Raw genomic sequence first — 22,981 nt, 5'->3', positions numbered from 1 at the left:
CATCTTTTACCATCCCGTACCTGTACTCCTCTGTGCTGCATCCTCACCGCTCAAGGCCGCTGCTATTGCATCAGACTTGTATTTCTGTACACTGCATTGTTGTGTCTGAGACAAAAATATCTCATTCTGCATAGGACAGGGGGAACCAAGGAGGCGAGAGCTTTTATGCACTGAGTATGAAGCTCCTCAGGCGTTTCTGTCTCCAGTGCAAGTCCTGTCCTCCGTGAGCACTTCTGCCCCGCTGAGTGGCCGCATCCTGCTTCACAATTTCACAAGGCACCAGCGGGACCGGCGCAGAGCACACTAATACTTTCTCAGCTCAGCCCCGAAGCTCAGCCCAGGAAGCTGCCCTGCCAAAGTTCGCATGTTTCATAGGGTAGGCATAAGCACTAGAGAAGAGGAAATATACCTTTAAAACCAAACAGGCTCGGCTTGAAGAAAACATTGGTTTTCAATGCAGCTATGAATTAAGGTAAGAGGCAACTATATTTTACCTATAATTTGACAGAGCAGGATGACAAGAAATGGTGTATCATGAACTTCATTGCTTGGTGCTTGGAATCTAAATTACATTTAATTTGGGTAAAAATAATGTGGGTAATGTTTACAAACTGTGAAATTAGAAAGGGAAACTCTTTGATTAATCAAAGTGGACCAGGGCAGAGAAATTTTAATCAGTGACTAATTATTGGTGGCACCTTGTGGTAAGAGGAATTTTCACCCTGGCTAGAAGTCCTCAAAGTTAAAGCAAAATTCTTAGAGATGACTGGTGTGCAGCATTAGCCCAGAAGGACAGACCAGGAAGATACAGCCCTTCTACTTCATTAGATGTGTTTTGTTAGTTGTCTGCAGGGATTTCACAACTCACCAGTATTGCTTGATTTTAGTTTTAGTTTTGAAAATCTGGTAGAGATGATAGAAAGTGTCTGATGCTGACAGACCAGCAAGAGAATGGCAGAAATTAAAAAAATTGAAACCCCAACTTTCTGTATGACCACATTACTTAATTTCTCTGTGACTCAGCTTTCCATAGGAAGGATGTTGTACAAAGATGTCTGCTGGTTTGGGTGAGACATATGGGTAACACAGTGGCGGCAGTTAAGTACTTGTGTGATATAAACATATATCCAGAAACAGCGTTTCCTAAAATCTGGTCTGTTGGGGCAAACCCTGCATGGAGACAGCGCAGCCAGAGGCAGTGAACTGGGTGACAGGATAAAAGACAGCAACTGCAATGAATTACGAGGGTTTGAGCAGCACAGAAAAAGTCCAAAAGGGAGGAGAAAAGGCCAAAGTTTGACAGAGAACACACAGTAAATTGATAGTAAATCACATAGTAAATTGAGAGTAAATCACATAGTAAATGTGATCTTCCCAGGAAGGGGCTGGTAACTCCAGGGCTTAAATCTCATCTGGACACAGAAGGGGTAACGTGCGCTGCTAAAATGACGGAGAAGATGATTTAAGAGATCTCCCGTTTCTTGAGAGCCTTCTCGGATTTCTCAAGGATGCTGAGGCAATGTGAGCTTATTGATAACAAGAAGAGGGGACAAGAAATAAAGAGGTGCCACAATAAAGGTGGCGAGAGGATGGAGCAAACGGTAACCATAAACAAGTACAAACAGTGCACATAGCTACGAACAACAACCTGTTTTCACTGTCCCTTCAACAGAAAATATTAGAGAAATTTGAATGCCGCTTAAGAAGAAAAGGCCTGGGAGAAATACTAAGGAAAAGCAGGTAAGAGAAAACACTGACAAAATGCTCAGCTATACATACAAAAAAAGAAAAGAGTGTTACGAGCAACTGTGCAAGCAGAAAGGGCAAACAGGGGAACTAACAGACTGCAGGAAATACCTGTGAAACAAATTTTCCAAGAAAATCCTGATCCTGGCAATCACCATCCAGACAGATGACAACCCCAAATACCCAATGCCCCACGGGCAGCTCTTGGGAGCGCGCCTGGTCCCTCCCCAGCTCTGCCACTGCCCCCCCCAGCAGCTGAGTTAAAGTGATCCCCAGCCTCTGCAAGGGCAAAAGTCAATCACAGAATCATAGAATCATAAATACTGCTCTTCAACACGACTCTCACACCGTTTACCTAACTTCCCATCCCCTGGCTGGTCTTTGGGGGCAGGATACTGCCTGGAAACCATCTCAGGTTGCAGAGGCTCTGCAGAGGACCCTTGGATCTGGTCGTAGGGTTGAGACTACAAAACCATGATCCTGAGAGTGACGGATTAAAATTTCAGTGATTTTCGAACGTTGATTTTAAGATCCGGGGGAAACGTGGGAGTCTGAATCATACCATCAGGTCATATTTCCTAAATGCATAAGTCATTTCTGAAATGGGTATTTAGGGCTCTGACCTCCTTAGGGCCGGATTTCTAAAGGTACTTTGACTGCCAGAGGTTCAGACCAATGCCTTGTGGGATTTTTCAGAAGCCCCCAGTGCTTAGCTCCCATTCAGAAAAATTATTTGAATCAGTGATGGCACCCCAGGAAAATGCCTTGTTGTGACTATCTGCATCTTCACTTGCTCAAGTGCCTTGGCCATGCCCTGAAACCTGAGCCTATTGTCTGCTCCATTAAGGAGCAGGTGGGACCCCCAGTGTGCTGTCACCAAGTCTCCTGCATGGCCACCCTGTCAGCCTCAGAGTGGCTTTGTCCTCCCCAGAGTGGAGGAAAGGAGCTGAAACCACTGAAAGCTTCAGTTTACAGCTTTTGCTATAAATACACCAGCAACTGCAGGGGTGAGCTGCCAGGGGTTTGGCAGGGTTTGCCATGGTCCTAGCAAACCACACATCGCTGCGGTGTTGCTGTCCCTCCTGGACAGCTCGCAGCAAGTCTTCCTGACAGGGTGACAAAACCAGCAAGAGGACAGATGTCGCTGGGGGCAGGATTCGCCCAGGGCATCGGGGTTCAGTCCCCTGTGTCCGCTCTGCTGTGACAGTAGCACAACCAGCCTGAGTGAGGCCACTGCTGGACCATGCACCGACAGAGAAAGAGCAAGATCTTGTTCAATATAATACCTCTGTGGTTGCTCTGAAGCGCAGGTGGTGAAAGCCCTCACTGCTGACAGAGACAACAGTAAGTCCATGTTTTTGTGTTTTCTTTATAAATCAGAGTACACCTAATTTTGATGCGAAGGGTTACCCTGAAACTTGTGTCCTGGTTACTTGCTGCCCTGCAGTTATCTCCAGGTTAGCATGGAGCATCTTTGAGAAAGCACTTTGCAGTGCTATAAAGCCTCAGGTGAAGGTGAGAGAGATCCTGGGGATTCTGGACTCGATACTATCCCCTCCTGCTCTCCATGATCCAAGCCTGATCTTTTCAAAGGTTTTTGTTTACCCAAAAGCATCGGTTTAAGTTTGTAGGTTTGCATGCTGCTCATCTCCAGCTAGCAGTGCCTGCTTCTAATTTAGTTTGTGATGTTGGTGTAAAAACTGTAGAACTGGTTCAGGGAAGGGGCATTTTTTTCATCTCTTTGACCTAAATGCCTTTGTAAAGGGACCGCAGGCCTCTGCAATAATCAGGCTTCTATTTATCTTAATCAGCAGTGGTCTGATTGGCTTCCATTTCTGGGTCCTTTATTTAGGACACTTTTAATGCCCTAATTTTTGGAAAGCCTCAGGCTCACGCTTCTACATCTTGAACTCCACCTTGAGCTGGAAAATCCAATAATCAAGCAGACCAGATCACTGCTTGCTTTTAAAAAACTTATCCTCAAAGTCTTGGGGGGAACCTCCATAAATCAAATTACCAAAACTGATAAGCAATTATTAAGCTTGCAGAACTCTGGTGGGCCACAGAAGCGGTCCAGCTGATCTGAGAACAAATCACAGAAGAAAGAAGAAACACCAAGGAAAAGAATTTCCTCACCTCGAAGTCATCAGGGAAGGACTGGGGTGCAGGGAGCAAAAATGCATCTGGGATTACACCACACCCACTCAGAAGCAGTGAAGGAATGATGAAAGAACTGGTTAGAAATAGGGAAAACACGCAGGGTTTAATAGAGGTGGTACAGGCTGGCTGCTTTATAACAACATCCCTGCCCCCAAACTGTGCTGCTTTCTTTCCACAGCCACCATACAGCCTCCCCTCTAACCCAGCCACAGCAGCTCCTCCGTGCTCTTCACAGGACCCCAATTCCTCCCAGGGGTCCCATCCTGGGATTTGGGCTAGCTAGTGCTGGTGAAGTACTGGGGGAGAGGACAGTTTGGGTTTTTTTCATCATTTATTATCAAAACAGTCATGGTTGTTAAGACGAATGTGCCCCTATAGCCCATTTTCTCTGCCTCCCAGCCTATCTGGGCTGTAGGGTTTTACCCAGTACACCCCTGCTGAGCTCCTCCACTGTGTCTGGCCTAAACCCTTTCCCCAGACTTATATCTTGTCTTGACATCCAGACCCTCAGACATGCAAAAATCTCCTTTTCCTACTTAAAGTCTGTTCTAGTCATTAGCCTTTGACTATTAAAAATCTGTATCCGATTTCTAGCTTGCATATTTCTGATTTGAATTACCATGCATTAGCCACGGTATGGCTAATCCCACTAAATTAGCAAGATTACTAACACGAGCAAAAGTGAAATCTAGTGTTAGAAAAGTATGCCTACAGCCCCAGTATCAAGTTCTGCAATTTTAAAGTCTTCCCTCTTCTGTTCCTTCTCATTCAGCACCTCTTTAAACACACGAGGGTTGCATCAGCTTTTCTTACTGCGACATCTGGCTGGGAGCTGGGTTTCAGAGCCTGCCTGTATCGGCAGTCAGGCTTCCTAGTGGATGCAGCCCCACGCTCGAGACATGGTCTGTGTTGTTTAACTCCCAAGTGCACCACTTTGGCTATATTAAAGCTAATATGAATCATCCAAGAAACCCCAGATGACTCACATCTGTCTGAATCACTGTCCAATTCTCTAACTCTTTTATCACTTCCCCTGCCAGCTCTGATTCCCAATCTGCATTCAAACCAATGATGAAAATACTGAAGAGTTTTTGGCTTTCAACTCTGTTCCCACAGATCTTTTACAAGTAATATTCCTACTTCGGTGAGGCTTCCTCCATGGATGGCTGGCTTTTGAGATCTGACAGCTAACCAGCCCAAATCCAACTGTAATGCTTTGTACGGCTTGTGTTGCTTTGGACTGGAGAGACGCGACAATGAGACAAGCAGGCAGTGCAAGTCAAAGCTCCAACTATCCTGCACAGTACCCTTTATCAACCTTGCAATCTCATCACATGTTCAGACTAAAGCTTCTCTTCTATAAAGCCACACAGTCTGGCACTAGCTACACTCTCCCCCTTTACTGTTTAGATCTTATTTTGCCCAGGTTAAGGGTTAGGTTACACTAGTTGTTGCACCTTGTTTCCCGCTTTTGAAGGTCAGCATTGTGTCATCTGCTTCCAGCACCTGTAGAGGTAGAACGGGGAGAACATCACCCCTCTTCAGTACTGAATAAAAGACTGAGATTTCAGATTTAAAGTAACTACATCTGCTGGGATTGGCCTGCTTTTGACCCTGGCTACCAAACATGGTCACAAGCAACTCCAGAGACCACCCGCTAAGAATGGAGCCATCCTGCTCTGAAAGATAGGCTAAGTGGATTACAGGAACCAGTTGGGTGTAGGACTAGAAATGGGGCCCCATCTCTGGTTAGCGTATTGCCCATAAGTCTGAGTTTTGTTTTGGGTATCATCCAAACTGTGGTTAGTGGTGTCCATGGCAGCCTGCTGATTGCGTGGTAGCTGCTTGGCACCAGGCTGGTTAAGAGTTTCACCCAGAGTGCTATTAAGACTCGTATCTCTCCTGCTTGTTTCCATCCAGTTCTGATTAATACCCTTAAATTTCTTTTTTTGTGTGTGTTAGAAGTGCCACCAGCAGCTACAACATTTCATTTGCAGGTATCCGAGGACATCCCCCTGGTCTTGCCAAGAATCACTGGCCAGCAAGAAGCAGATGGGTGTAGTCACAAATGTGCAAAAGCAAAGGCATTTATATTTGGGTAGGGTGGTGGCAGCTCAGATCTAAGGGTGAGAAAGGCATACGCACCCGCAGGGTTTCACAGGGGTTCCCACAAAGCCTACAGCTTCCCTGGGCCAGCTGAATTGTCGGCATGCAGCTCCAGCCCTTGCAGCATGCACTGAAAACATGCTGTGCTTTCATGAGAAAAGCGCGTCAGTCAGCCTCACCCAGAAATGCTGACTAATGTGTGAAAATCTTTCTGAGGCTTAAATACGTTTATCAGCATATTGTGCAAACCTGAAGCGTGACCTTCTGGCAGAGGTGTGGATTTGGTCATTTTTATGTAACTTCTTTTCTTTCGGTGACGGCTGAGGCGTCACAGAGAGGCCAAGTGCTCACAGACCCCCCTTCATGGCAGTAAAGCTTGTAACATGGCACTTGGCTGAAGTGCCAGGTTGATAACTGGAAAGATCAGATGCATAAACAGGATTTGGCTCTTGTGTCACCCAGCCTGATGCCAATGCTGTCTGAAGGTTGAAATGCAACTTCTGTTGCTTAGAGGAGTTTGTGGATCTCTCACGATTTCACTTCCCTATGTATTACATACAGCACGCATGGTTGTTGGGAATAGCTGGGTTGAGAAACAGGGGTTTTGGTCCTGCAGACTATCGTCTTTGAGACAGCTATAAACATGATTAAAAGCAGAAGTGTTTGTGGGGAGCGGGGTGTAAAACTGCTGGGGAAATCTGGAAAAAGAGCAAAGCGGTTGAGCAGTTCCACGAGAAGCAGAAGTGAATCTACTATTTCCTGTACTCAGCAAGGGAAAATGTCTGGTGGAGGGACCTCGCAGCCCTGCGGTCCTTCTTCAGTGTCCACCATGCTCTTCAGTTCACTTTGTCCCTTGGGTGAAAATTTATCGTCAGCGCAAGAGAGAAAATTGGGTTGAAGCTGACAGTGAGAACACTATCGCACGCACTGCGGTGGGCTTTGCGAGGCTGATGGAGGATAGCTGGCAGGGAAGGATGGAAGATGGGCAGGGCTAAGTTCCCTTGCTTTAGGGTGCAATAAAATTTCATCACATTATGCCTGTCTGGCATTGGCTGGGTTTTGGGAGCCCTTTTTGCAGCCCACCTGTTGAGTAACATCAGCTTAAAGTGAGCAAAGTGGTGTCGGAGGAGCTAAATATTCAAAAAGAACTGACAGCATTGCATGTGCAGGATGAGTGAGCGGATGGTGGGAGGATACGAGTGTGTGGCTGGTGATACACAAAATCCAGGAGCTAGAGAGCCAACAAGCCACAGACTGTGCCAGCAGTTTCAGATGCCAATGTCATTCTGGTAAGTGCAGTTCTTGCTTGCCCCGGAACGTGTTACGCAGCCTCTTGCCATTCCCGGTGGTATAGTACCACAGGGTTTGCAACCAGGTATCCAGGGGTAAAGGAAATAATTTGGTAACGTAGAAATAAATGATCCCCATCAGTGAGCTAGAGGAGATTAGCTGACTGAAAAGGTACTTCAGGAAAAATTCCATCCCAAGTGATGTTCCTCTTTATTTCAATAAGGCCAGGGGTTCATCCTGCACCTCCGTGTAAATGTTCTCCTGTGAAGAAGGCGGCCGTTCCCACACCCAGCTGTCTCTCCAGGCAATGCCAGTGGGTGCAGGCTGTGCAGGAGTCTGCCAGACCTGAGGGCTGCCCCACAGTGGGAGCTGACTTTCCTCACACGTGTGAAATCCTCCTTGCGCCCAACAGAGCACAGCAGCTTGTATGGACACATACGGAAACTCTCCAGAGGAACAAGCTGCTTTCTAGGCATGAATTAAGGGAGTGAGCATGGGAAAGACCAGCTCAGCTAGAGGCAAGATGAGCACAGCTAGAGGCTCTCAGAGAGGAGAGTAAGCCAATGTGTGCTCCCTCTCTCCAGACCAGGGATTTCACACAGCACACACAGCCTAGGCAAGCACCACCGAGCAGCCCTCTCTGGATGCCTGTGCAATTAGCGAAGACGCTAATCAGATACAAGCAGGCATCAATCATTTTTTTCCACTGTGCATGATAGGACTTCTGCTTGTCACACCAGGAAAGACATGTATGAAACAGGAGCTTACACAGCAGAGAAGAAGCTGGGGCACTTTGCAGAGACATCGTGGCCTCTGTCCATCTTTGTCACAGAGGCACGAAGTTAGGATGGGACTTCTGGAAGTCTCTTGTCCAAACCCATATTCAGAGCAGGGCAGGATGAGTTTCAAATATCTCCAGGGATGGAGATCCCCAACCTCCTTGAAGCCCTGTCCTGGTGTTTGAGCATCCTCATGGTGAAATTTTTTTTCCATATAGTGAATAACAATTTCCCATTAGGCCCAACAGGCCATTGCCTGTTACTCCTCTGAGGAAAGTTGTCTGCTTCACTTTTACACCTTCGCGCTAGATCCCCCTTGAAATGTCTCTTATTGAGGCTGATCAAACTCAGTTCTCAGCATCTTCTCATACAGCAGGTGCTCCGGCCCCACTCATTTTGGTAGCCCCCAGCTACCACACACCAGTTCATCGGTGAAGAACCAGCTGTGGAGCACATCAGCTGACAGAGTTAAGAGGGAGGCTCTGGCACTGGGCAGATGGGTGCAATAACAGCTCAGTGGCAAGGAGCTGGGTGAGCTGGCGTAATGATTCACAGCATAAGATTTGGCACAAGAGACTTGGTGTACCCCGACACTTCTTTTCAAGGCACCTGCTGCATACATTTAGTCTCAGAAGAGGAGAAAGAAAATGGCAGGATGGGAGGGCAGAAAACGATGGGCTATTGCAATTATGTAGAATGTCTCCTGCTCATTTCCGTATCCCTCAACAGGGTAGAGAAAGCAATGACTAGACAGATGCACGAAGAGATGAGGAACCTGTCACATATCTCTGTAGGCAACTCTTTGCTATCTCACCAGCAGAAAATCAGTATCTTGTTTGGAATTGCTGTCAGCTTCTGCCCCAGCACCTAGGCATTTGCTATTCGCCCCCTTTAGTTCTGCTGATGTCAGATACCACAACTGCAGAAGCTGGAGAATTAAACTGGGCTAAAATCAAGGGGCTGGACAGACTCTGCAGGCAGACAGAGCTCCCAGTTCAAGTGGAAAGGCACTATGAGATCAGCTCAGCCCTTGGGTGTGCCTGCCTGCTGCAAAAAGCCTTCTCCCCGCTGTGCCCGTGCCCCGAAACTACCAGCGCTGAGACAGCCCTTCTTCCAGCCCACTTTTCCTGTGCAAAACCACAAAGATTGTTTTCTAATGACTGTGGGCACTTCTCATTTAAATGTTTTGGGGACAGCTAGGCTTTGAACTTTCAGAATAAGCAGATATTTTAAAACAGAGAGACTGCATTTACATCTAGCACAAAAAAAATCTTTGAGAAATGACGACAAAATAAAAGGCCAGAACTTCATGGCCCACACCATGAATGGCACTCTGGCAATGAGGCATCAGGAGAAAATGTCAGCATGGTCACAGTAGCCACCCATGGGGGAGTTTGTTGTAGTTTCCACTACGTCATATGAAACTTCTTGGGCAAGGCCCGTCTCACACCTCAGGACATCTTTATTTCATGCTTAGTTTTGCAAGGCTTATTTTAAACTGAGGCCATAAAAACTATTGCTATCAGTGAAAGGTGGACACGCAGGTAGGGATTCCAAGCACTTCACCCTTAAGTGTCAGGAGTGGGAGTAGTTACACACCATCAGCATCTACCACTGAGTAATGTGCCCATGCTCTCCTTCTAGTCAAAAGGAGCTTCATCAACGCGGTCAGAAGAGTCTGGAAAACAGTCTGTCTTGTCTTAAAGCAGACTTGGCCTGACCTGCGTTGGATTGTATGCACTGCCCTTGACTGGCTGTACCCCAGCTGGGGAGCAGACTGAACACAGTAACATCTGCACCCCTCTAGGGTTTTTTGCTTCCCTGCAAACAGAAATCTTTGCAGAGACTTGAACTCCACATCCCAGGGGAATGCAGAGGAACTGACGGGTGCCCTGGGTTATTGGATGTGCAGACCAGTGAGGCCAGAGGTCACACACCTGCACCCCATCCTCTCTTTGGGTGCAGCCTCCAAGCTAACGAGCCCTGGCTCCAACCTGACTACCTCGCAGCCAAGGCAGGAGCACTCACGAGACGCTTTGGGGCTTGAGGAAAAGGGTCAATATGGTTTCTCTTCTTTTGATCATAGAATGATTTTTTAAAAACCTTGTCAAAGATATGCTTGCTCCCAAGGGATGTCCCCGTGCAAGCTTTGCTCCTGCCACATCAGCAAGCATTGCCGGAGACCTGGCCAAACTGGGCGTCTCACCATACTTTCACCCAGCGCTAACATGCGGGGCAAGGCTGGGCTCTTGGGGGTGTTGACAGGCACAACATGCTGAGTGACAGCTACACGCGAGGTATCATTTCCTGCCGAGCGCTGCCCAACAGACTGGGAGAGCGCCTGTGTTTCTCAGGCTGCAGGGCACCATCTGCAGAGCTCAGCTGGATGGTGGTTTGCTGCTGCTTCTGCTGCTCTTCCAATAACCAAGGGCTTATTCGACAGCCCTTGAATTTCTCATTTCTTTTTTCTTATCCTAAAGGGCTAGTTTTCAGTGAAGGACACATAAGAGCAGAGTCCAGGATTTTGTTAGTAACTACCATCACCTCCGCAGTAATACAACTCTTACTAACCCAAATAGTGACAAAATCCCAAAGTGTGCGTGTTGGTGAGGTCTCTCTGTATTTTGCATAGCAGATACTGGATATCTCTCTCTAACATTATTCTTTTTTTCCATTCCATGTTGCCTCTAGCCAGAAAATTCAGCATGACGGAAGCATTCACAGAAACTACAGCTGAATATGCTTATGACGAACATGCTTTTTCCTGCAATAAGACTGACATCCAAGAATTTGGGAAAATATTTCTGCCAATATTTTACATTGCAGTGTTTGCTCTTGGCCTTGCAGGGAATCTAATGGTGGTTTTTGCCATTGTGAAAGAAGGCAATAAAAAAAGCATCACTGACTTCTATCTCCTGAACTTGGCTATCTCGGACCTTCTCTTCGTGATCTCCCTCCCCTTCTGGGCTTCCAACACGGTGCGTGGATGGACCCTCGGGACTACTGCATGCACAGCTGTTTCCTCACTGTATTACATCGGTTTCTTTGGGGGCATGTTCTTCATCACTGTTATTAGTATCGACAGATACTTGGCGATTGTCCGTGCAACTTATTCTCTGAAATACAGAACAATGAAAAATGGCTTTCTTATAACCTGCGGAGTGTGGGCAATAGCAGTTTTAGTTTCAGTGCCACATTTTGTGTTTTCCCAGCTGGTAGAAAATGACTGCATTTCTGTCTTCCCCCAGGGGCTGGAGTACATCTGGCCGGTGTTCTGCAACGTGGAGCTGAACACCATCGGCTTTCTCATCCCAGTCTGTATCATAGGCTACTGCTACTGTGGGATTGTCAAAACACTGCTGTCCTGCAAAAATCAGAAAAAAACACGAGCCATAAAACTGATCTTGGTTGTGGTGGTCGTGTTTTTTCTGTTTTGGTCCCCTTACAACGTACTGATTTTCCTAGAGACTTTAAAGCACTATGAGTTATTCACAAGTTGCAACCAAATTAAATCCTTGGACTACGCAATGCACCTGACCGAAACCATTGCATTCAGTCACTGTTGCCTCAATCCTCTTATCTATGCCTTTGCTGGGGAAAAATTCAGGAAATACCTTTATCGTGTCTGCTTGAAGTACTGTCCATTCCTGTGTTTCTGTGGCCCCTGCAGTCGCTACCAGGTCACCTATTCAGCTAGCTACGCAGAAAGCGTTGTGAACAGCAACATAACTCTGAACACCAGTGACCAGGATGGCTCTGTCTTTGTCTAAAAGGCTCTGTCAAGAAGAAATGCATGTAAGTACGTCTTCTGCAGGGCTAGTCACCACTGAGAGATTGCCATTACCCACATGAAGAGACTTCATGGCTGCACTGAATCACTGACATGGCTCTTGTTAAGCATTACATGTTCTACAACAGTAAAGATTTTAAAAACAAAAGCAGTACAGTGTGTCAAGGCTGAACATGGAATTGAATCAGGAGAAAGTAAAAGGGAAAGTAGAAGCAAAAGCAGTGCTCTGTGCTTAGAACAGGAGATGGAGAATAATTTAAAGATATGGAAACTGTTGAACAGTTTCATCATCGAAACTTGTGTGGGTGTCGGTGCATGCACATGTGGTACAAATGTACATAGACCTCAACTCATTTTTTAATGGGAGAGAGATTTCTTTAATGAATGGTAGTTCACTGTTAGCAAAGGGGAGCATTTTTGATAGTAAAGAGGTATGGTTTTGATGCTATGTATCCATATGGAAGTGATTTTGGGGTTATTGATCGCCACAAATGTTTCACCTGTGCTTTCATACCTAATGAAATCCTACCATTAAAAAACAAAACAAATAAGAGAGTTATTTCTCAATACGCATTTCGTGCCAACAATGCATGCAGTGTTTATAGTATGCAATAATCAGAGCAAGGATGGTCCTTAAGGATTTGGGACCTGGCCTGGAGCTGATCCAAGCCAGTAGGCACAGCTCTTGATTTCCATTCGCTGTGGCCTGAGCCAAAGCCCACAGCTTGGTGGAACCCTTCACTCAGCACATGCCCGAGCACTCCATCAATGGACATCAGCATGTGCTAGGATCACAGGATCTGGAGGCATGGGTTTGGGTATCATTGTGCTTGGTCCTAATACAGCACAATCAAGCGGCGAATTGCTTGCAGATCATGGCAAGTACGTGCTTCACACCTGTGCTCTGCTTGCCGCATGTTGTAAACATCGACTGTGTCTATGCCGTTGTAGACAACAGCTTTTGGGACAAAACAACCACTTGCCCATGCTGTTTACCACAACCCTCCTCAACTTCTGTGGCCTTCCCCACCACAGCTGATTTCCCCAGGGAAACCTGCAGGTGTACCCAGATTTAATGTGTCCCGAAGGACACATCTACCATGTGCACTCCACAGCCTCCAAATATCCTTTTTACTCTTGCAATGATAATTCATTGGAGTTGGATAATGTCAATCAGACAACCGAGAACCCTTCCCCAGGGGCCTCCCTGGGAAACTCCTACCATCATCTGCTGCAAAAGCAAAGGAGATTTTTGTTGGCACTGTGGACTGGAGTTAGGTGAATGGGAAGAGGACTGTCTCTTGCCATCTATGAAGTTGAGATCACCTTACAAGGAAAAATCAAGGACCAGTCTTACAAAATGAATCCATTCCACTGGGACCCTATTTTTGTACATTGGTGGAACTGGCAATATGTAAAATCTGAAGAAACGTTCTCACTTTCCAACACAAAATAATTGCTCTTGAGTATCAGTGGGAGGAGTAGGCCATTTCTTTGTGGACCTTAGTACCACCTTATTTCTAAGAAAGCTTGGAGGAGAGCCTCTCCATTGAGCAATTTTCCATATGCAATAATTCCACAAATATTAAATACGCCATTTTTTGCTACTGAACATTCAGCACGCTACAGTATAAAAGCCCCTTTTCATAAAATGCCTTGTACTAGGTGCAAATATGCTCAACTTCTAAAATTTCAGCTATAAGTGGATTTCTAGATTCCAGGCTTATTGTCTAAGACTGTGTAGCATGAGTGCCACTTGAAATTAAACTACTTTTCAAAAAACAGTCTGCCTAGGCAAGTAAGATATGACAATCTCCTCTGTGCTCACCCCCAAGCAAGTGGTATTTTTAAGAAATGGTATTTTTACAATGTTTTTTTTAAGATATGCTAAGATGTGCAGAAAGAAAGAGGAAGGTCCTCCGAGACTAAACAAGAAGTCATCTGCATGAAATCAGCCTGAAGAGGGTGGGTTGCCAGGCTGAGCAATGTAATCTCACTTAGTTTATTTAACTTTCCTTTTATTTTTCATGCAATGGTGAGTTACTGAGGGGGAAGAGTAAAAGGCACCTTTAAATCTGGTCCATGTGCTGTTTCCAGAATGAAAGGTGCAAGCCCAGCGCTTTCTACCAGCTCTCTAGGAAAGGAGAGCATTTTCCCGCCTAGCCCCAGCGGTTTCCCAGGAATCCTGCCCACCACCAGCACAGTGCATCACAGTACACACGCCTTCCAAATGCATCTCCCTCTGGCAGTGCAGACTTGCTGCTGCGAGTCAAACTGCCTTGACAGGCCTGGGTCCTCTGGAAGCTGCAACGTGTGAAACGGCGTCTGCAAAAACCCTTCACTTCCAAGTCAAGGGCCCCTCGTGACCACCTGCACTTCTGCTGTCTTCTGTGCCATACTGTGCAATGGGAGACTTCCAAGGATTGTTGGCACAATGCCATCAATTTTTATGCCACATTTTTGCAAGTTATTATATAGAATTTCCTATTTATGTGCAAGGTCTTATTGATCAATATTTGAGCATTTCTATGAGATTAAAAGCTTCAGAGGGGTTTCTAGGCATTGGGCTCTGCAACAAATAGCTAGTTTATGCAGATGCCTCCTCATAGCAGAAGTGGTAAATCTTTGAAAACCCACTGAAAACCAAAATCAACATTTTCATTCTGTTCACATTAGCAGGAAGAGTTTTGTTGTAATTGTCCCTCAAAAAACTTCAGCGTCCGTGAATCATACCAGTGCTCCGAGGGTGTTATAGGAAAAAATGACTAGTTGAAATATAAGAAGAATCGCTGTTTTGGTATACTACTCATAAGTATATATTTATATATGTTCATATAACTAACTTGCTTAGCATTAGTAGCTAACTTCACTGAAGCCTTAGGCTGCACGCTGTGAATCTGCCACCTGAATACCACAAATGTTCATTCAACCCTTGCCAAGCTCAGTGAAGGAGGGCCCCAAGGACTCAGTTGCAGCTAGAAGATAAGGGAAGATAAGGAAGTTAAGTCATCCATTGACAGCAGCAGGGCCTCTCTGAAGATAAGGGAAGAATCTTCAGCCTGCCCAGAGACAACAGAGGGCCCCAATGAGGGACAGAAGACCCCAGACCCAAATAACATCATTGGATCAGCTGCCGCTTGGACACTATTTGGAAAACTAGTGCGGGGCGGGAACTTAGAATGTCAGGGTATAATTGCCCAAGGATTTCTTTGTTCGGGGTCCCTCTCCCGAGGCACCCAGCTCGAGCTGTTTTATACCACTGTACCACTTAATAAACTCTGGCGTACCTCCTGTTGGAGACTCTGCTTCGGGAAACCTAGGGTTGAGCCTGAGGGACGCGGAAGCACCCGAGAGAGAGAGTGTGTGGGTGGGGAGTTGAAAAGCGGCTCGCTGGAGTCGCTCGCTGCGAAAGGACCCTGGTCCCAGCAGTTAAAGTCTCGGGTGGTGTGTGTGCGACTCCTTGAATGGTGTGGGAAAGCTCGGGCAGCGGGTTCTCTCTTAACAGAGGGCAATGAGTAACAAACTTTAGCAGGACCGAGTTCAGCTGCAGCTGAGACAGGCATTACTGCTCTTCACTGTACTGCACCATGCCAGCATGCACAAGGAGCCGCAGCCCCACAGAATCACAGAATCACAGAATCACAGAATAGTAGGGGTTGGAAGGGACCTCTGTGGGTCATCTAGTCCAACCCCCCCGCCGAAGCAGGGTCACCTACAGCAGGCTGCACAGGACCTTGTCCAGGCGGGTCTTGAATATCTCCAGAGAAGGAGACTCCACAACCTCCCTGGGCAGCCTGTTCCAGTGCTCCGTCACCCTCAGAGGGAAGAAGTTCCTCCTCATGTTCAGACGGAACTTCCTGTGCCTCAGTTTGTGCCCATTGCCCCTTGTCCTGTCACTGGGCACCACTGAAAAGAGCTTGGCCCCATCCTCCTGACACCCACCCTTCAGATATTTGTAGGCATTTATAAGGTCCCCTCGCAGCCTTCTCTTCTTCAGGCTGAACAAGCCCAGTTCCCTCAACCTCTCCTCGTAGGGGAGATGCTCCAGTCCCCTCACCATCCTTGTAGCCCTCCGCTGGACTCTCTCCAGTAGCTCTTCATCCTTCTTGAACTGGGGAGCCCAGAACTGGACACAGTACTCCAGATGAGGCCTCACCAGGGCAGTGTAGAGGGGAAGGAGAACCTCCCTTGTCCTGCTGGCCACACTCTTCTTGATGCACCCCAGGATCCCATTGGCCTTCTTGGCAGCCAGGGCACACTGCTGGCTCATAGTTAACCTGTCATCCACCAGGACACCCAGGTCCCTCTCCGCAGAGCTGCTCTCCAGCAGGTCCACCCCAAGCCTGTACTGGTGCATGAGGTTGTTCCTCCCCAGGTGCAGGACCCTGCACTTGCCCTTGTTGAACCTCATCAGGTTCCTCTCTGCCCAGCTCTCCAGCCTATCCAGGTCACGCTGAATGGCAGCACAGCCTTCTGGTGTATCTACCACACCTCCCAGTTTGGTGTCGTCAGCAAACTTGCTGAGGGTACATTCTAACTCTTCATCCAGGTCGTTGATGAAGAAGTTAAACAAGACTGGGCCCAGTACTGACCCCTGAGGGACACCACTTGTCACCAGCCTCCAACTAGACTCAGCGCCGCTGATGACAACCCTCTGAGTTCTGCCATTCAGCCAGTTCTCTATCCACTTCACTGACCACTCATCCAGCCCACACTTCCTCAGCTTCCCCAGGAGGATATCATGGGAGACTGTGTCGAAAGCCTTGCTGAAGTCAAGGTAGATAACATCCACAGCTCTCCCTTCGTCTACCCAGCCAGTCATGTCATCGTAGAAAGCTATCAGATTGGTCAGGCATGATTTCCCCTTGGTGAATCCATGCTGACTACTCCTGATAACCTTCTTTTCTTCCACTTGCTTCATGATGGCCTCCAGGATAAGGTGCTCCATCACCTTTCCCGGGATGGAGGTGAGGCTGACCGGCCTGTAGTTCCCTGGGTCCTCCTTCTTGCCCTTTTTGAAGATTGGAGTGACATTGGCCTTTCTCCAGTCCTCGGGCACCTCTCCTGTCTTCCAGGACCTCTCAAAGATGATGGAGAGTGGCTCAGCAATGACATCCGCCAGCTCCCTCAGCACTCGTGGGTGCATTCCATCGGGGCCCATGGATTTGTGGACATCCAGATAGCTTAAGCGATCCCTCACACAGTCCTCCTCGACCAAGGGAAAGTCGTCCTCTCTGTAGGCTTCCTCTCTTACCTCCGGGGCCTGGGATTCCTGAGGGCCAGTCTTAGCACTGAAGACTGAAGCAAAGAAGGCATTCATTAGCTCTGCCTTCTCCGCATCCTCCGTCACCAGGACACCCGCCTCATTCAGCAGCGGCCCCACATTGTCCCTAGCCTTCCTTTTGCTGCTGATGTAGTTGAAGAAGCCCTTCTTGTTGTTTTTGACATCCCTTGCCAGCTTCAATTCCAGGTGAGCCTTGGCCTTCCTCGTCGCATCCCTGCATGCTCTCACTACGTTTCTGTACTCTTCCCAAGTGGCCTGTCCCTCTTTCCACATGCCATGCACCTTTCTCTTCTGCCTGATCTCCGCTAGAAGCTCCTTGTTTAACCATGCAGGTCTCCTTCCTCCTTTGCTAAATTTCTTTCTCAGGGGGATGCATTGCTCCTGTGCATGGAAGAAGTGTTGTTTAAAAAGCGACCAGCACTCATGGACCCCCCTGCCTTCGAGAGCCCTGGCCCACGGGATTCCTCCCAGTAGCTCCTTGAAGAGGCCAAAGTCAGCCCTCCTGAGGTCCAGGGTTTTGATCCTGCTTATCGCCCTGCTTCCTCCACGCAGGATCCTGAACTCGACCATTTCATGGTCACTGCAGCCGAGTCTACCTCCAACCTTCACGTCCTCCACCAGTCCCTCCTTGTTTGTTAACACAAGGTCCAGCAGCGCGCCTTTCCTTGTTGGTTCCTCCACCACTTGCATCAGAAAGTTATCATCGATGCTCTGTAGGAACCTCCTGGATTGCGCGTGCCTAGCTGCATGGTCTTCCCAGCTGATGTCAGGGTGGTTGAAGTCCCCCATGAGAACCAGAGCCTGTGACTGTGAGGCTGCTTGCAGCTGCCTGTAGAAGGCTTCATCAACCTCCTCCTCCTGGTCGGGTGGCCTGTAGTATACACCCACCGTAATGTCACCCGTGTGAGCCTGTCCCTTAATTCTAACCCACAAGCTTTCAACTCCTTCTTCACTTGCCCCCAGGCCAAGCTCAATGCATTCCAGTTGCTGCCTCACATATAGAGCAACTCCCCCACCTCTCCTTGTTGTTCTGTCTTTCCTAAAGAGTCTGTAGCCATCTATGACAGCATGCCAGTCATGCGAGTTGTCCCACCACGTTTCTGTGATGGCGACCAAGTCGTAGCCGTCCTGCTGTATAATGGCTTCCAGCTCCTCCTGTTTATTGGCCATACTACGTGCATTGGTGTAAACACACTTGAGCTGGGCTGTCAATCTCACCCCTGGCCTTGGCACTCTAAGCCTAGGCTCATCCCTAGTGAGCTGGGCCTCACAAGGGAGGTTCTCCTTCCCCTCTACACTGCCCTGGTGAGGCCTCATCTGGAGTACTGTGTCCAGTTCTGGGCTCCCCAGTTCAAGAAGGATGAAGAGCTACTGGAGAGAGTCCAGCGGAGGGCTACAAGCCCCGCAGAGCTCGTGCCCACACTGTGCCTCTGCTGTGATTCGTGACAGCTAATATTGTGTAGTTTCCTGGGTTTCTGCTAATTTTGTACATTACACTCTACGAGCTATTCTTTGCACCATTTGAGCCTGATTGAAAGCCCACTGATGTCTCTAAGTCCCTCCACTGGACTTTCAGTTAACTGTAGCCTTTTTTTAAAGATACTATTTCTCTTTCAAAACCTCTGCAGCAGGAAACTGGTGCTTTCTAGCTGCCCAGCTACTTTACAACATACACTTTTCTATGTACAGCACTATTGCTGCGTATATCCTTAGACTAGATCAACACATCCCTGAGGACCAGCAACATCCAGTCCCTACCCATTACACATGAGAAAGCAAACCAGTCTGTCAGTATGGGATAAAACCTTTTCATCTGCCATAAATTAAAGGTACACTCTTGATTACTTAGCAAGTCAAAATTTACACATGCAAATGCACACTAATGCACACGCACACTTGTTATATCTGTCCAATGAATAGTAATTAGTTGTGCAAAAAGGAGGTCAGGAAATCTCTGGGGTTTCGGGGGGTGGGGTGGGCTCTGAGGTTCTGAGGGGTGGTGAGCTATCTTTGCACCTTTTTATCATGATCAACTATTTTTCCTGTTTGAGAATCACACTCACAACGTAAATCTTTTCCCAGCATGGTTACAGTTTGAGGAACTAATAAAACATGAATCCAAATTTTCTCATCAGGTTCCCAACTATACTTCATGTTTTGCTTATAAATAGAATGAACAAGACACATATTTAGCCAAACTGCTTGCAGTGAGATGCATGGACATCAGTATCTTTTTTAGGTGCCACTGCGAATCCTTCTTATTCAAATAACACATCCACAGTTTGGATATCATATGATATCCAAATCATATGATTTATGTTTCTTCATTTCTAACCAAGCATGGCCGCTTTGAATTCTTTTTATTGACCTCTTGGGGTTTTTAACTTGCACAAAAAACTTAGAAATGCCACCAGTCAGAGCATCATACTGACCTAGGAAATTGCTCAATGGTGAAAGCTGTCATTTTCAACACTGGCATCAGAAGGCATCGCCACTCACCTGTTTCCTTTGGATTTAGAATTTGCTGGGAGTGGATCTGGAGTCCTGGTCCAGGGTAATCTGAAGTTTTAAGGCTGTATTTAACAGAGAAACTATTTATAAACACATTGGTTATGGGTTAAATTCCGTAATTTCCATTTTGTCTCTATCACCTTTTCGAGGTCCCTCACTGAGATGTCGTAGGTAATACAAAACTGTTGTCCCAGCAGGACACTCTGTTGCCAATGAGGGGACAAGTCCCATCCATGCAAGTCCCAAGTCCTGCTACCGCTAAAACACAAAAGAGAGAAAGAAAATCTCAGTTACCAGCTTTATTCTTCCCAAATTTGAATTCTGGAAGTTGCATTATCTCTCCCCACTGTTGCTTTTACAGCTGCTAACTGGTAACATTTTTTGTCTGTAGTTACTGTGCAAGCATGGTGCGGTGCTTTGCCAAAGGTCATTTACATACCTCTTCTAAAATGGCCACAGTTTAGCAGTGAATGAAATATTTTTTGTATTAAGGACTTACCTAGTCCTGCTCAAAGATTTACTGTCTGCACTTCAGCTTCTTAACTCGGTAAGACACCCAGAACTCTAATGAAAACCTGTAACTGCCAGAGTTGAATTTTGAAATTCAGATCTGGTAGTTGAAGCTAAAACAGAGAACAATTTATAACTATTAAAGGATGGCTTCTGACACTTGTCACAGGCATACAGCTTCTGTTGAAATTGGTAATAATTCTGCTGGTGTTGTTAATAAGAACTTCCTAATTTACTTGGTAACTACTGTAAGCGCTTGGTTTTCAACATATACACACTCAAACCTCAAGACATGGGTTTTACAGTGTTAACACACTGGTTTAAATGCAGAAAAAAATATCCACCAACTGCTTCTGTATAATTTTGTTTGTTACACTAATATTCAATACACAAATGTCAATAGTTAATAAATTGCATTTGTCATTCCTCTCCCTAAAGAAATACAGTAAAATAGTTCCCATCGGACATGGGGAAAATGCTTTGCTTGTGAAGAACAGTTTGCATTACCAAATTTCCAGCTGTGATCCTTCAATCAGCAAGAAGCTGCACATTAACATCGTATCACTGAAGGCAGAGGTCAGTGAATGCGATAGAGGATGCAAGCAAGAACTCTTGCATAGCTTTTTCACTATACAGAGGATATTATCTACTTGCAACTGCAGCTGTAACTGGAACAGTCTGTTTTCCACCCCACTCATTTTACGTCTCAGATAAGTTATATGCATTTGTCACTGCTGCATATTCAGCTGCAGCCCAACAGTCCAGCTACACATAGGTCTATATGCCAGGATAATGCAGGCAACTGAAAGAAGCTGCATTTCTCCCACAAGAAGTTTGCATTTAGCCCATAAATGCTACATTTGCTACACTAAAATTAAACCCAGCAGCACCACGACACAAAAAAAGACAGCACAGTTTGCAATGGCCATGATTTGCAGGCCGCATTAGAGGACACCAGCGAAACTGAGGAAGCAGAACAGTAGATGGCTCCATGCATCTGCTGACAAGGCAGTTGCCACCAGTGTCAGACATGCGCTGCTATTTCTGTGTGCAATTTCCTATGCACTTTACCAGCACAGTTCCTTACATATAAGCACTGCTTGAAACCCTGAGCTGCAGCTTCAATTATTTTGCCAGGCTCCAACCAGGTAGGAGAAAACTAGAAGGAAATGGTACGTCTAAGAGGCACCCAGAGCAGGTTGTTGCACCACCTGGGTCCACAGCCCTTTGCTATCCCCTTTGCCCCAGGGAATTACTGAGGAGCACAGACTCCAACTTGGCCAGAGCAGGAGCACATGGCAATGGGGGGTATTTCCCGCTGGAAGGGCCTCAAGCAATAGTGCTAATGGCTTAAAAACTCTCAGGGATGGGGAACTGGGTAAATGTGCACAGGAATTGCTTTTTCAGCACTTCCTAGGGACATCTTGCTTGACCTCCTGGTACAGATGAAGGACCTTCACCAGCACATTTTCTTTGCCCTGGAAGGAAGGTATCTGAGGAGAGTCAGCGCTAGGTTTGTCTGTTTTGTAAACAGCGGTATTAGAGCTGACTAAAATTTGACCAAGTCATAACCCCCAAGTGGCTTCAGAGCTCCTCTCCAACAAGTCTTTGCTTTATTGTAGCCCCTCTCCCCCTTGGGCTCCTATCATAGGAAACAGGTATCCTCATACTGCTGTCAGGTGATTTTTTCTAAGGGAGCCCTCATTTGGATCATTAAGGCTCACCATCACTTGGTCTCTTGTTCAGTTCCTCCTTCTTGGTCCTGTTGCTGGTCCCTGCTCTCCAGCTCCTCTGGTACCTCAGGCTTCAGGAGGCTACAGTGTAAGCGATGGACAAAATACAAGCTGCTGTAACAACAATGCTGAATACACGGGCCAGAGTTTATAGATCGTCAGATTCAGAAAAGGCAGCTGTGGGCAGTGGCATACATCTTTTTACAGCAGGCTAACAGCACCTGAAGCCAAGTATTTCCAGAGTCACAGTAACCTCTCACTATCCCTGTAATCACCCTTGCTCATGCAGGACCCTCTGTCCTAAGCTCGCTCCATCATTTCTTCTGCCCATTTTCAGTGTCAATGCTTTCTTTGCATTCCACCAGAGGGTGGCATTATTAAACTCTATGAGACTTAAAAGTCATTCATGATAAAGGAGGACACCTCAGTCTAGCAACTGGAGTCACTGATGAACAAGTACAGAGTGCGAAAAATGTATTTAGAAAAGTAAGAAAAAATTAGTCACTACATTCTGCTGCTGGAAGAAACGTCAGTTTCTTCCAAGTTTTTTTTATTTGCTTGTTATTGAGCAAATAAGAGCCTGTGGATGTTAAATTAACTACATCTTAACCAATGATTCACAAAACACATTGAATATCTTGTGAATCACAAAGACAAGAGAGATGTTCCAACGAAAACCTTTTATTGTTGCTATCACAGGTTTATTTCGGTGCTTTGAGTGGTATCCCCTGCTACTGAAAGTGAACTGAATATTACACAAGTTGGCTGTACGGCTTGTCCTGGAGAGGACTTGCAGTGAAACAGCTTTTACCATATGACAGCAGAGTGCCTGGGTCTTAGCAAACATGGAAAGTAGATTAGTAACTGATAAGAGCAAGTACTGGTTCTTTCTCAGTCTTGATCCTCTGCAAACACTTTAGTTTTTCTGACTGCCATGTGACGAATACGACAGGAGAGACTGCGAAGATATTTGTTGTGTAGATGTTTAGGATAAGGCCAGTCATTTAATAAGCTTTTTAAGACTACGAGCAACTGCAGTGTTTGAGACTTGGGGGCAGTACCACAAAACAAA

General features: G+C 46.6%; 1 protein-coding gene across 3 annotated transcripts; it reads left to right on the top strand.

Moving 5' to 3' along the window:
* The first annotated feature begins 344 nt into the window (after positions 1-344).
* Positions 345-12,393, top strand: CX3CR1 (C-X3-C motif chemokine receptor 1). Of its 3 annotated transcripts, XM_075418799.1 has the most exons (3): positions 345-472; positions 1,673-1,740; positions 10,773-12,393. In XM_075418799.1, the coding sequence occupies exon 3, from the start codon at positions 10,787-10,789 to the stop codon at positions 11,849-11,851; it is 1,065 nt and encodes a 354-aa protein (XP_075274914.1). In that variant the 5' UTR covers positions 345-472; positions 1,673-1,740; positions 10,773-10,786; the 3' UTR covers positions 11,852-12,393. The 3 variants fall into 3 exon arrangements, with proteins under 3 accessions (XP_075274914.1, XP_009943278.1, XP_075274915.1); XM_009944976.2 differs by lacking the exon at positions 1,673-1,740; XM_075418800.1 differs by lacking the exon at positions 1,673-1,740 and having other exon boundaries at positions 453-472; positions 10,929-12,393.
* The last annotated feature ends 10,588 nt before the right edge of the window (positions 12,394-22,981 follow it).

Source organism: Opisthocomus hoazin, chromosome 4, assembly GCF_030867145.1.
Source record: "Opisthocomus hoazin isolate bOpiHoa1 chromosome 4, bOpiHoa1.hap1, whole genome shotgun sequence".
Lineage (NCBI taxonomy): Eukaryota > Metazoa > Chordata > Aves > Opisthocomiformes > Opisthocomidae > Opisthocomus > Opisthocomus hoazin.
Note: the sequence above shows the minus strand (reverse complement) of the source record. Positions and strands in the feature narration are given on the sequence as shown.

What these genes read in the sequence shown, in the direction of transcription:
- CX3CR1 (XM_009944976.2), top strand. Translation starts at nt 10,787, where the DNA reads ATGACGGAAGCATTCACAGAAACTACAGCTGAATATGCTTATGACGAA.